This window comes from Phyllostomus discolor, chromosome 8 (assembly GCF_004126475.2).
Source record: "Phyllostomus discolor isolate MPI-MPIP mPhyDis1 chromosome 8, mPhyDis1.pri.v3, whole genome shotgun sequence".
Lineage (NCBI taxonomy): Eukaryota > Metazoa > Chordata > Mammalia > Chiroptera > Phyllostomidae > Phyllostomus > Phyllostomus discolor.
The window spans coordinates 78,823,386-78,836,919 of record NC_040910.2 but is presented as its reverse complement, the minus strand read 5'-3'; the positions used below and the strand labels follow the sequence as shown (position 1 = coordinate 78,836,919).

At 51.5% G+C, this 13,534-nt stretch overlaps 1 protein-coding gene across 1 annotated transcript in view; it reads right to left on the bottom strand.

Annotated features, from left to right (window-relative positions):
• The window catches only part of MYO18A (myosin XVIIIA), a 91,934-nt gene extending 78,745 nt beyond the window's left edge, over positions 1 to 13,189 (bottom strand). Inside the window, exons 1-2 of the mRNA XM_036033326.1 lie at positions 13,083 to 13,189; positions 1,541 to 2,619 (exon numbers count right to left, since the gene is read on the bottom strand). Coding sequence (XP_035889219.1) covers positions 1,541 to 2,539 — 999 coding nt within the window. The 5' untranslated portion in view covers positions 2,540 to 2,619; positions 13,083 to 13,189. The remainder of the gene's footprint in view (positions 1 to 1,540; positions 2,620 to 13,082) is intronic.
• Positions 13,190 to 13,534: the final 345 nt, after the last annotated feature.

Genomic DNA, 13,534 nt, shown 5'->3' with positions numbered 1-13,534 from the left:
AATGTTAGCCTGGGAGAAAGTAGATAGACATGGCAACATGGTATGGTCTTTGGTTCTGAGATAAGACCACTCCCTCTAAGCTGTTTTCCCCAAGTTCAGTTTAGCCTGGTGGCTAACACAGAGAAGGTGCTCAATGTGTCTCTGGAATAAATACGTACAGGCCTTTCTCTGGATTCTACCACAGGCTCTCTCCCACTCACCACCCCTTCCTGATTAGCAATGCTGCCTGACCCCACCAGCTCCAGGGTAAAGCCAGGTCTGGAACCCCATGCCCGTGCTTCCTGCCAGAGTCTGACCCTGCCGCTCCCAAGCCCTCCAGGCCCGAATGCTGCTAGGCTGAGCTGCCATCTGAGCAACTACTTCCTGTCCTGCGGAGAAAGCTAGGACCAGGACTCTGCCTGTTTCCTTAGCATTTCCTCCTGTTTCTGACTTGGACACATCTGGTTGGTCACTTAGTGCTGAAAGGTCCTGGCCAGGCTGTGCACTGGTCAGGCTTCAGGGATTGGGACAGTCCTAAAAGCCACAGCTGGGAGAAAGGAATGACCAGGGGCCAACTCATCCTTCATACGTTGTCTCCAGGCAGAACATTCCAAAATGCTATGTAGCCACCCTATTAAAGGGCTCCCTGGGTTAGAGATCTCCATCCTCCTAGAGACCATCTTTTCAGGAGTTCAATTGGGGTGGTCCTCGGTAAATAAACAGATACCTGCTAAATCCGATGGATACAGTTAACCTAAATCTCTCCTGGGCCTATGTCACCCCTTCCACTGCTGTTCTGTGTGGCAGGATCACAGTTGGGGCCTTAAGGATAGTCAGGCTGTACTACCTCTGTAGGCTCAGTGCCTGTGATGTTTCCAGGGCCATGCATTTTCTTCTCCCAGGCAAGATAATAAAACTCTTGGAGTACAAGCGATCTTTATAAATCAGGCCCAGACACTCCCTTGCTTCAAACCCTGCAATGTCCCCATTCCACTGGGGTAAGATAGAAACTCCTACCATGATTTACAAGGTTTTCACAATTCGGCCCCTGCCTATCCTGCAACCTTACCTGGTATTCAAGTCCTCACTCACTAAGGGGCAAGAGGAGGCCTGAGGTCATCTTCCCAGGAGCTACCACAGCAGCTGCACATCCAGATTTCCATGACAGCCCTGATTTGAAATAACTTACCTCTTTTCTATTTCCAATATCTAAGTAACATAGAGATCCTATGTATCAGTCCAGATACCAGTCTGGACTAGGAGTCCATACTGTCTGTCTCACACCCGGAAGTGGCACCTATTAGCCCCCATGCCCCACCTTCAAGCTCAGGAAACCATGGAGCTTGTATGACCATGTATGGCCCCCACCTGAGGTTCGTCCTTTTCCCCACAAGCCAGGTAGGTGGTCCCTGAAGCCCAAGGACTGGCCCAGCTTCACCACTTACACACTTGCTGGGCTCTGGCTCCAGCCAGCTCTTGGGTACCCCAATCATCCACCTAAATACAATCATAGGAGACACCAGCAATCCCAGTCCCTGCTCATCCCCAGGGAAACACTCACATCAGCTGGCTCCCTGCGGGGTCCCTCGCCACTCCGCAGCCAGCTCCGGCTAAGCTCACTGAGCTCTGGGATGGGTTGCACCTTGAGCCGCACGCTGTCCCCGGACTGTCGGATCATCTCCACAATCTCGTCCCTGGACTTGCTCTCCACGTTGTGCCCATTAATCTCCACCAGACGATCACCTGGCACCAGCCCCAGGGCCAGGTCCTTGGTGCCTGCACCAGGCTCAGCAAAGTGAACCACTCTCCGATAGACCTGGCCCTCGGGGCCCCGATCCAGCACTGTTGTGCGCCGCAGGGAGAAGCCAAAGTCTCCCGTGGGCCGTCGCTGCAGCTCCAGCTCCCGCAGGGCAGGGGGTGGTGGGGGCACCACAGGGGGCAAGCGCAGGTCAGCTGGAAATCTTTTAGTCACCAGTTCAGGCACTCGGGACCGGGGCCCCAGTCGAGGGAGGCCTGGGCCAGGATGCTGCACCAGCTGTCCCTCTAGAGTCCTCACCTCCACCTGTGGGGATGGGGCAGCAGAGTGCTCTGAGGGGGTGGAGGTCTCAGAGGCACTCTCATCCCTGCTCCGCTGGGAGAAGGAGAAGCGCTTGACAATCATCTGTGAGTTCTGCTTGGCCAGGGAGCCGAACTTGGCCGCCCGCTGCAGCACAGAGCCACGGAAGCTACCTTCCTCACCCTTGAGGTCATCGCTGGAGCTGGCTGTGCTGAGGTGGCCTGAGTCCAGGATGACGCTGCCCCTGTTGCTGTCAGAGTCAATGTCGGTCAGGTGCAGGTCGGAGCCGCTGGCCACCTTGATGGGGATGGGGTTGGAGATTTCCAGGCGCATCTTAGATTCCCGCTTGGAGGAGCGGTTCAGGTTGAAAAAGCCACGTCTCAGGCTCATCTCCTCCAGGCTCCTGAGCTCCGCTGCTGACATCCGCTCCTTCTTCTCCTTTTTCTCCTTCTTCTCCTTCCGTCCGCCATCTTTGTCCTTGTCTTTCTTCATTAGGTTAAACATGGTGAGGGTGCTGTTTTTGGGGGTGGTACCCCCACAGGATTATGGGCGTGCAGCACAGGGCCTCTGCGTTCCAGCTTGCTATGGCAGACAGACACGGAGAGAAAGAGAACGGTTATCGGAGTGGAGGCTCTTCCCACGTCTCCGGGCCAGTCAGGCCAACCCTGAGCACAGCTACCCCTCACGGAGAGCTAGTTATGCACCAGCTCTCTGCTCTGTGTGAAACTGTCCCAGTTAAGCTAAGCCTCATATCACTGCTATGGGAAGGTCTATTATTACCCCCATCTCACACAAGGAAACTTGAGGTTTAGATAAGGTTGGAAAAGCCCAAACTCCAAAGTTTCTCATTTCCTGTGGTCCCTGATAGACCTAGGTTTAGGTGGGTGCCTGGAGAGGGCATCCAGGAGATCTCACTTTCTGGCAAGAGGATGCCGTCGAGCCAACTTGAGACCTGACTTCAAACACAAGGGAGAAAGGAAAGGGACTCAGGGTACCATCATCTCCCCATGGTCAATGTCCCTTAAGGCAACAGAATCATGTGCTACTGGGCTATTTCCTAAGCCTGTTATCCCCAGAACAGCAGCCTTAGCCACTGCCTGACAGAGGACCTCGAAGAACCAACACTTATTTAATGAGTACCACTTAGGCATAATGCCAGGCTCTCTACACACACTACCTCGTTTGAACTTCACAGCATCCCTCCCTGCAAGGTAAGTATCATTATCTCTACAAATGAGAAAATTAAGTATAAGTTAGTTGTCATATAGCTAACAAGTGGCCATATCAGAAAACAATGGCAAATATTGTTTTTCTTTCTAGGTCCTGGGCACCCAAACTGAGGCAGGGAGGGAAGTGAAGGGGAAGTTCCAGACTCAACAGAGGGCAGACAGCTGTGCGGCGGGGGCAGAGGTGGGATCTGCTGGATAAACAGGATCCTGAAAAACTCACATCCTTTTCCCCAGACCAACACCTAAATATAGCTTCAGGAGGAAAGTTGTGGCCGCGTGAGAGAAGACTACGGCTCCTGGGCACGTGTGCCTGTGGCACCGACCTCTTCCCACCACTTCGCACACCTGCCTGGGCACAGGGCTGAGAAAAGCCTGATGGGGGTGGGGTTGAGGGAGCCTTTCTTGTTCTAACCAGCAGGGAACGAGAAGCAGAAGTAGGCCATACCCACTAATTAGAAATTAAATGTAATTTTTTTCTCCGTCCATGAAGCCCTTCCCCCTGAATTCCACACACAGGAACCACAGGCTTACTCCTTCCATGCTGCAAGGCCCCGGAGAGGCCTTTCTTCTGTGTACCCCACCCCCTCAGCCAAGTGGGGGGGGCCCAGGCTCCCCTTTCTACTGAGAGGGACCCTCAACCAAGGCACAATGCCTAGGAAGGCATCAAGGCCAGCAACTCCCAAGGGCCCCAGTGCACTGGCTAACTGTTCCCCGCTTCCCCGCACCCTCACCCAGTTGGTTCCCAAGAGATAAATGTACCCTTTATAGAGCAGCGCTACCCAAAAGGAATGTAATTCAAGTCATATATTAATTTTAAACGTTTTAGCAGTCACATTTAAAAAGGTAAAAAAAAAAACCCTGAAGCAGGTAGAATTAACTTCAATGACATCATTTATTTAGTGTAAATGTATCCAAAATATTGTCATCTTAATATGTAATCTATATAAAATACTGAGGTATCTTATATTATCTTTTCCATACGAAGTCTTCGAAATCCAGCACATAGTTTACACTTAGAGCACATCTGAGCTCAGACGAACCACCGTTCGGGTACCCAGCAGCCCTGTGTGGCTAGCTGCTATAGGACTGGGCAGTACAATTCCTCAGAAATCTCTAGTTGCAGAGCACACCCAAAGGGGTGGGAAATCTGGTCTAGTGCCCAGCTCCCTGTGGGCCTGGCAGGTTCCCCTGTCCTCCTCTCATTCCAGTCTCTACCTGGTAAAACCAAGTTCCCCCTGAACTTGCTGGTTCTAATGCTCCACGCACAGTAACTGGGAATGGGAAGACGAAATGTAGAGATCAAGAGGAAGAAAGCCAGGGGCAACCCTGGCCAGCTGGGTCTGGGCTGATTTGGGGCGGGGAGTGCCTGACATCAGGCATCTTCTCTTTAGGGCTCTGCTTTGACATGGGGAGTCTGTCTCTCCTCCTGAACCATTGATGGGGGTGTGGTACAGGTCTGCACACCCCAGGACATAAGATCTTCAGTTGGTCACTGCCCACCTTACCCCTCATCCACCAGTACTCAACACTGTCTTAAAAATTTTTTTGGATATGTCTATAGATTTTAGAGAGACAGGAAAAAGGAGACAAAGAGAGAAACATCAACTGACTGTCTTCCATAAGTGCCAGAACCAGGCATCAAACCCCCAACCTTTTCACGTACAGGATGACACTCCAACCAACTAAGCCACACCAGCCGGGGCTACTTGCGCTGTAGTAAAGGGCTGGTTTGGAAGATGGCCCCAGGGAGTACTGTGGGGAAATAAAGAAAGAAACCCACCTCAGGGACTTGGAGGGAGCAAACAAGTCTCTTGGCCAGGGCGCAACCCCAGAGAGCCCAGCTGCCTTTGGCGCAGTCCCACCAAGGCATCTTTTGGTCTCCAGTTCTCGCTCGGCAACCCTTTCCCAATCCTGGCTCTTTGCTAAGGCCTACATATTTGAGCAGTTATCAACAGAAAAGAGGCCCAGAATTCTAGAATCTTTGGGCTGAAGAGGTCCATGGAAAGTAATTTCATATAAATCCCTGTCTGGGCAAAAGCGTGCCCCCACTGTCATCATGACAGGCAGGAACGCAGTCACAGCAGCAGCAGCACAGGGTACAGTGCTGGCCCGAACTGTTATGAGATCTGATATCTAGGCCTGGATCTGCCAACAAATCAGCAGGGGACCTTGAGCCTGTCACTTTGCTCAAGGTTGGACTAGATGATCTAGGTCTCTTCTAGCTCTAAAATTCCAAATATCTAAGTCTCTTGTGGACACAGGTTAGTTATTAACTTTCTGCCAAAGTCACCCCTCTTATCCCAACCCTGAGGCCTTCGGAGACTGAGTCCATTGCAGCCCTTCCCTCATCGCTCCTGGTGCCACTGTGATCCTTACAGCTCACCAGGCGCCCCTTCCCCACTGCTACTCCTACAGCTGCCGGGCCTGGCTGTGGCCCGGGTTCTCTCCTGTGTCCCATGTCTGGAGCTACTGCAACCTCCTGCTTCAGGGTCAGACCTGCAGTGCAGCTGCAGTTGCGGCTGCTCCTATGCTCCTCGGCACCCAATCTGCTAGAGACCTGGGCTCTGTCACCTTTCTGTAGACCCCAGACTTTCCAGCATCTCCTGTCCTCCTGTCCAAAGTCTCCAGCAGCAATGGCATTGCCACCTCCCCGCTCTCCATTCCAGGCTGCAATCTCTACCTGCCTCCCTTCATCTTATTCTGTTCAGTGAAGGAAACCTTATAGTTTGTCTGACCTTCTTTTCTACCTTTCTCGCTCCACCCTACTCCAGAAGGCCTTCCTAATTTTTTAAAGATTTTATTTATTTTTAAAGAGAGGGGAAGGAAAGGAGAAAGACAGGGAGAGAAACATCAATGTGTGGTTTCCTATCACACACCTCGTACTGGGGACCTGACCTGCAACCCAGGCATGTGCCCTGGCTGGGAAGTGAGCCAGTGACCCTTTGGTTCTCAGGCCCACACTCAATCCACTGAGCTACACCAGCCAGGCCTTTCTAATGTTAAGTGAAGAAAAAGTATGCATGTAAGTTAAGGTATGCATGTAAAGTAGAGTATGTACCTAAATCATTTTGACTCCTAGCTTCAAAATCAAAGCCAAATACAATCACCTCAGTCAATTCAACTGCTTTGTCACTTTAAGAGAGAAAGCATTTTGAGGGCAAGAACCATTCAACTCCAATATGCATCTGTCAGCTCACCAACAGGAGAAACAATTTACGTATTCATATAACGGAATACTGCTCAGCAATAAAAAGGAAGCAAGTACTGATACACGTAAGAGGGATGAATCGAAAAAACACTGTCAAGTGAGGGTAAAAGAAGCCTTTGACAAAAGAGTACATACTGGTATGCTATTATTTGTACGAAGTTCTAATATAGGCAAAACCAACCTAAGGCGGAAAAAAATCAAAACAGTGATTTCCTCTGGGAGGTGGGGGTGGGGGTTGTCCGAGAAAGGGCATGAGGAAACTTTTTGGGGTGATGCTTGTGCTACGTATCTCTATAGAGGTTTGGATTGGTGGTGTACGTATTCATCAGCAGTCTTCAAATAGCGCACATGGGTCTGTGCATTCCATTGTGTGAGATAGTCACTCAAAAGAAAAACACTGTAAATAAATATTGAACTCCAGCTAATATGTATGCTTAAGTATTTGGGGCAGAGTATACTGATGTCTACAAATTACTTTGAGATGCATCAAAAATGGAAGATGAGCCATGAATGGATCAAGGAATAAATATGTGATAAAGCAAGGGTAGTAAACTGTTAATTGTAGAATCTAGAAAGTGGGGGCTGTTCTTTATAAAATTCTTTAACTTTTCTAAATGTTTGCAGAGCTTTGTGATAAAATATTAAGGAAAAGTGTGTATCAAGCACCTACTGAATGCAAGGGATATAGGATAAATAAAACTAATGAAAGAGCTTAAGTTTCAGATGTCAAGTAACAAACCTGGGACCAAATTCAAGCTAACAGCTATGTAACCTTGGGCAAGGCTCTTGAGGCCTCCGTACCTCCATTTCCCCCATTTCTTAAATGGAGATAATAATAGTGCCTACCACATAAGGCATGAGAATTAAGTGAAATATGTGTAGAAGCCTTTTATATAATGCCTAGCCCAGAGGAAGCCCTCAAGGATGCTACCCAGCAGAAGCAGGACACACTCTTGCCATCCAAATGGGTAGACGGGATAGTAAAGTACACAAATGACTGTCAGCACAGGTGTGACTAAAATGAGTGTAGACATAAAAATCTCAATGCTGGAAAGGACTGCTGTATATAGAGAGGAAAGCCCGAAGAAGCGACGGCAATCCAGCGAGCTCATGGCCACCCGGACCACGCAGGCGCACGTCCAGAGGCCCCATATAGGTACCGCTAGGGACAAGGACAGGCAACGCAGAGATGCAGAAATACGAACGGCAACTAGCACGAACGGGTCCTCCACCTCAGTAATATTCAGACATGTGAGATAAAAGAGGTACACCATCGTTCACTTGGCAGTTCAATAAAAAACTACCAAGATTAGTAATAACAATCAATTAGAGGATGGGAAGCAGGGCATTTCATAGGTGCTGGTGGGAGTGTAAATTGGTATAAGGTAGGCAAGTTGGTGGCACCTATGAAAACATTCAAATGTGCATATTCTTTGATGGGGCAATTCCTCTTACAGGACATCTGTAGATATATTCCCACAATAAACATGGCTAACCTTTAGAGCATTGTTTGTGATGGCAAAATTCTTCACTATAAATGCCCATCACTAGGTTAATAGCAAAATTATAGAACTGAGTAGTTACTAAAAAGAATGAGGTAGATTTGTATATGCTGACCTAGAAAGATTTTAGACTATATTACTAAGTGAAAAAAGCAAGTTGTCAGATAGTATGTAATTTTTACTAAATTTTAAAAACTATGTATATGTATGAATATACATAAGTATATTATATATAATATTTGCATATGCATAGAAAAAAATGTGTGCTCTTTGTAAGACAGGGATTTTAGGACGGTCAAAGCAGACTTGTATGCTGTCTGTATTGTTTTAATTCTTTACAATAAGAACATTTAGCACTAGCTGGTGCAGCTCAGTGGATTGGGCCCTGGCCTGCAAACCAAAGGGTCACTGGTTCAATCCCCAGTCAGGGCACATACCTATGTAGTGGGCCAAGTCCCCAGTATGGGGTGCAGGAGAGGCAACCTCTTGGCCCCACACATTGATGTTTCTCTCCCTCTCTTTTTCCTTCCCTTCCCCTCTCTCTAAAAATAAATAAATTCTTAAAAAAAAAAAAAAAAGAACATTTAGCTGGTAGGGGTGTGTGAGTATGTGTGTGTGTGTGTGTGTGTGTGTGTGTGTATTTAAGCCTACAGCTTTAGACAGTGGGATTATATATAGTTTTTCTTCTACTTTTGTGCATGTTCTTTATTTTCTACAGAAAAAATATTTTAATATTTATATAAAACTGTATTTATGTAACATAATATCTTAAGCTATAAATATACATAAAAATATATAACAAATTTTTGAAAAGTAGTCTGGAAAGATCCATTGCAAACATTTATCAGCAGCTTTTGCCTGTGGGATAATGGCAAAAAGGGGTAACACTTTCTACCTAGGGCACTTCCTGCAGATTAAACCTTTTTTCAGCATATTACTTTTGCAATTGTAAATATTTTTTTTAAATAAAGAAAAAGAAAAACGACAGGTCTGACAATACTGTAAGCGATCCAGTTAGCATTAAAGCTGTAAACAAGGTTTGCAACAATAAGTTCAAGATTGCCCTCTCATGCCTTGGAACAATTTCGGTGACTTGGGGGACTTGGTTAAAATAGGTCTTACTGTTGTCTTGTGGCTTTAAGTGGGGACAGATTTAAATGGGTCACCCTGCAGCTGGCAAAGTAGAAACCCCAGGAAATGGAAACTATAACGTTAGAATCCCAAGACTTGGCTGCTGTGGGTGGATACTTAAAAGGGTCAATCCCCCCACCCCAGCCCAGACCACACTCATAAATAAATACAAAGGAAATGCTTTCCCAAGAGAGCCGGCCTCTTTTGCTTGGCCTCTGACCTCCCTGAGTGGCCATTTCCTACAGCCCCAAGGCCTTTATCTCGGCGCTGGCCCACCGAACACTGCAAAAGGGCCCCGGCGGGGGCCCGAAGGTCACCTGGCCGAGCCCCGTGGCCCCAGCCTGAACGGCGGCGCAGGGTGACGCCTGTCCCTGTAGCCGCCGCCGCCGAGCTTCTCCTGGCGGGTTCTGCTGAGCTCCGCAGAGCCCCGTGACTCACCGCCAGGTCACACGGAGCTTACTGGCTCCAGGTGTGCTCCCTCACTCAGACTGCACGCTTCTCACATGACATCAGCCGCCCGCCCGCCCGCCTGCCTGCCTGCCGGCTCCCCGCTCCCTTCTCTGCCTGCCCACGAGCCAGGAACCAGCAGCCCCTTGTCCTTCCAGGCAGCAGGGCCCTGAGTAGCCTAAGCCCGGAGCCACCTCCTGTCTCCTCTGGAACGCAGATCCCACAGGCCCCGGGAGAAAGGCGAGCGGGAGAGATGCCAGCAGCCCGGCTAAGTCCCCTGCTGCTCTTCTAGGTGCAACTCCTCCGTCTCTCGGGGAACCTGCCGCAGCCTGCTGGGCGCTCACTGAACTCAGTTAACACTGCCATCCCCACCCCACCTTCTGTGTGACCTTGAGAAGTCCTGTCCCCTCTCTAGGCCTCAGCTATTTCAACTATAAAATGCCCATGGGTCTAAGAGTTCAGAGTTGGCCCCAAGTCCCTGACTTTGCTGGAGAGAGATTCTGCTCAACACAAACTGCAGGTTCTAATCTTGGTCTGCCTCTGACTTGCTGTGTAACCTTGAGCCCTCATCCAACATCTCTGAATATCAGAGTATAATAAAAATAATCCCTAGCAAGAGAAATAAAAGTACCTGGCAGAGAGGAAGGGCCCTGGGCCCTGTAAAATCGACGGTCCACAATTTAATCTGCTGCCTGACTCTAAGCTATTTGAAATGTCAAAGGAATGTGGATAATTTATGAGCCACACAATTCCCATCTCCAGAGCAAGGGCAGAAAAGTAAGGGAGAAGGGGCTTTCCAGGTCTCCGACCCATCCTCCCATCTAGCTCCTACCACTGCCCCACCCTACCCTCTAATTCAGTCCACCTCAGAAGGTGGTGATGGGGGCTGAGGTGCAGTGAACAGATCTTAAAGCACTCTGAGGCCTGACCCAAAGCAAAACTTAAAAGCTCCATCAAGCCCCCAACCCACATCCTGTGGGAATCTGTTACACAGCACAGAGTGGGCTGGGCCCTCTTATCCCCTCAAACCTTTAAGCTACCTCAGCTTTACCCACCATGCCCAGGAGAGGCCTGGGACAAGGAATGGGGCCCAAAGCCGACAGGACGCTGCTCACATGGATGCTCTGGTTCCAGTCTGTGGTATCCACTCCAGGTGAGGGAGATCTGGCAGGGGACAGACCTTTGGTCTGAAGGAGCAAGAACAGCGCTGCTGCCCAGGAGACCTGTGACACAGCAAGCCAGCGTCAAGCCTTCCCTAGTTCCAGTAACCCCTGCTCCACCCGCGGAGGGTGGATTCTCCCTTTCACACAAGCACCAGCTCGGCCCCACCCAGTCCGCCTTCAGGTACCTGCCTCTGAGGGACCCCGGAGTTTTCAGGACCAACTTCTGAAGACATGTGCACCCCACAGTGAGCAGTTTCAAGCTGGACCACTGAAGAAAGCTCCAGGCAAGAGGCTGGCTGCCCAGGCTACCAGGAAGTGAGGTGGAGGGGATGGGGCAGGAGTCAGGAAGGACACAATCAGTAAGGGCAGCTGAGGAGAGCCTGGGGCATGGGAGGAAGCCCTCAGGCACACACCCTGGCACCTGAGCCAGACCGGGAATGAGTAAACAAACTAGATGCTCCAGGCACCAGGTCATCAAATGTTCAAAGTTCAAAGCTCCCAAAGGAAGTGACCACCAGCATTCTATCCCTCCCACGCCCACCTACAACCCTTCTCAGTCTCTGAAACCCCTGACACAATAGCTTTCCATACTGTCTTCCTGGAATTGAGGCCCCAACTCCAATGTCCCCAACCCCAAATGACCAAGCACACCTCCACCCAAGGCTATATATAACCAGTCGTGTCCAGCAATCAGGAGGATGTTTCCTGGAAAGACCTCATCACAAAAAGGCAGAGGGGAAGCCGAGGAGGTGGCAGGCCATTGACAAAGAGCAGTGAGGTCTGTCAGGAAGCCAGAGACCTCTGGAGAGCAACTTTCAGTATCCCCAAATAGAAAATAGCCCCTGAACCAAAAGGGTGGGGACCGGTTAGGCAAGGCCAGACCCATTGCCATGACAACAGGACACCAACTAGCCCCCCAAAAGGGCTTCAGACCTGATACTCCCATAGAAAGTCAGCATGAACCTGTCTGGAGTCAATGTCTTGCTAAGGTGATCTTGCTCTTAATTGCCTGGACACGTTCCCTCCCTTCCGGCGCAGCCCCATGCATACACACTTCACACTTCGGGGAAGTTACAAGGCCTCCACAACCACAGGCATGCCAGACACTCAAAAGATCAAATGAATCCATGCAAACCGGCCCAAGTCATTGGCAAGGTGTGGGGGAGAGGGAATCTAATTAATAATTTTGGGGGACCATCTAAGGGCAGGAAGACCCTAGGCAGGACAGCTCCTCCAGGAAGCATCAGCCTAGGGCTCCCTACAAAAACACAAACCATGAGGACACTGCCAAACACATGCCAAACCAGGCAAAAGGAGTACCCACTAAAAACTAAATGCCTTTTCCCGCCCCCACCCCCCTGCTCATTCTGGCTGGCAGCCTTTCCAACTAATCAGCAAGACACATGTGCCTTGCAACAGGGTGACACCCCCAACCCCACAACAAAGCCCCAATGTGTGGTGTGTCCCTGTAGGCCTTATCTCAGCCAGGAACATGATCCACTCCTCACTAGGCTTGGTACCAAGCAGCAACCCCCCAACACGGGGTTGCTGGTGGGGGACAGCTAACCTTACCACCTCCCCTTCCCATTGTTGAAACAACTGGCATGACAGGTTAGCAGGGCGGGGCGTTAGGGCAGTCTCTCCCAGAGGCCTGGGGCAGGCTGTCCAACCTTCCCACACACACCCCACCCCTTTACAGGGAAAGGTGAGGTGAGCAGCCAGTCACGGGGGACAGCCTGCACTCCCTAATCTCCAAAGCCTACCATTCACCCACCCACCCCCATCTTCTGTCCCAAGGGGAGGGGGCCTGGGGTAGCGGGGTCTCCATTGTTTGGCCAGCTGTCTAGCAGCTGCTCCTTTGAGAGCAGCCCGCTGTCGGCCTGGCAGCGAAAGGGTGAAGGCCGCTGGGAGGGATAAAGGGCTATGTGGAGGTGCTCGCCTTCCCGGCTGCCCTCGAGAGCCTCAGTGGGTCGCTCTGTCTGCGGGACCTGGGCCTGGCCCCGAGAAGCCCTCTAGCCCCGAGGCTCCAGCCTTCATCCCGCAGCTTAGGGCGACCTGGGCTCCCTCGAGCCCCACATCCCCCCAAACTGAAGACCACCCTGCCCTGCCTCCTCGCGTCCCCCACTGGCGAAAGGGGATGGAGCTCTCCCTCCCCGCCCCTCCCGGTTGGCCCCCACTCTCGGGAGCCGAGCTCCGCGGCGCGGCCACAAACCAGAGACCGGAGACCGGAGCCGGGAGTCCGGGCCGCTGCTTCCAGGGGACAGTGGGGGGAGCAGGAGCCGGCGGGCCCCGCCGCCTTCCCGTCCCGAGCCCGCCCCTCCGCCCCGCCGGGCCCACCAGGCGGCTGCCCCCGTCTCCCCGCGCTCACCGGCCGCCGGAGCCCGCCCGGCAGGCAGCAGAAGCGGAGACGAGGCATCCAGCGGCCCCGGCCCGGTCCGGGCTGGAGCGCAGCGCGGCGCAGCGCAGCGCCGCCCCCCGCGGTCGCGCAAGCCGAGCCGAAAGGGAGCTCCCTGCTGGCGACTCCGGGGATAAATGCCCGGCCTTCCGGGCAGCGCCTGGGCGCGCCTCCAGAGCGGGCCATGCGAGCCCGCGGAACTGCTCTGGGAGACGGCTGTTCGTGTCTGAGAGGTCCTGCCTGAGGTCCTGTCTGCACTGGGCACTAGAGGCTGCTGGACATGCACAGGACAGGCACTAGGGTTATACTGAATGTATAGAACAGGTTCTGTACAAGACAGGCACTGGACTCTGCTGGCTGTGTCCAAGAGGGTGCTGCCCACAGTAATGCTGTCCAGAGGAAGCAACTGGATCTTGCTGGCCAC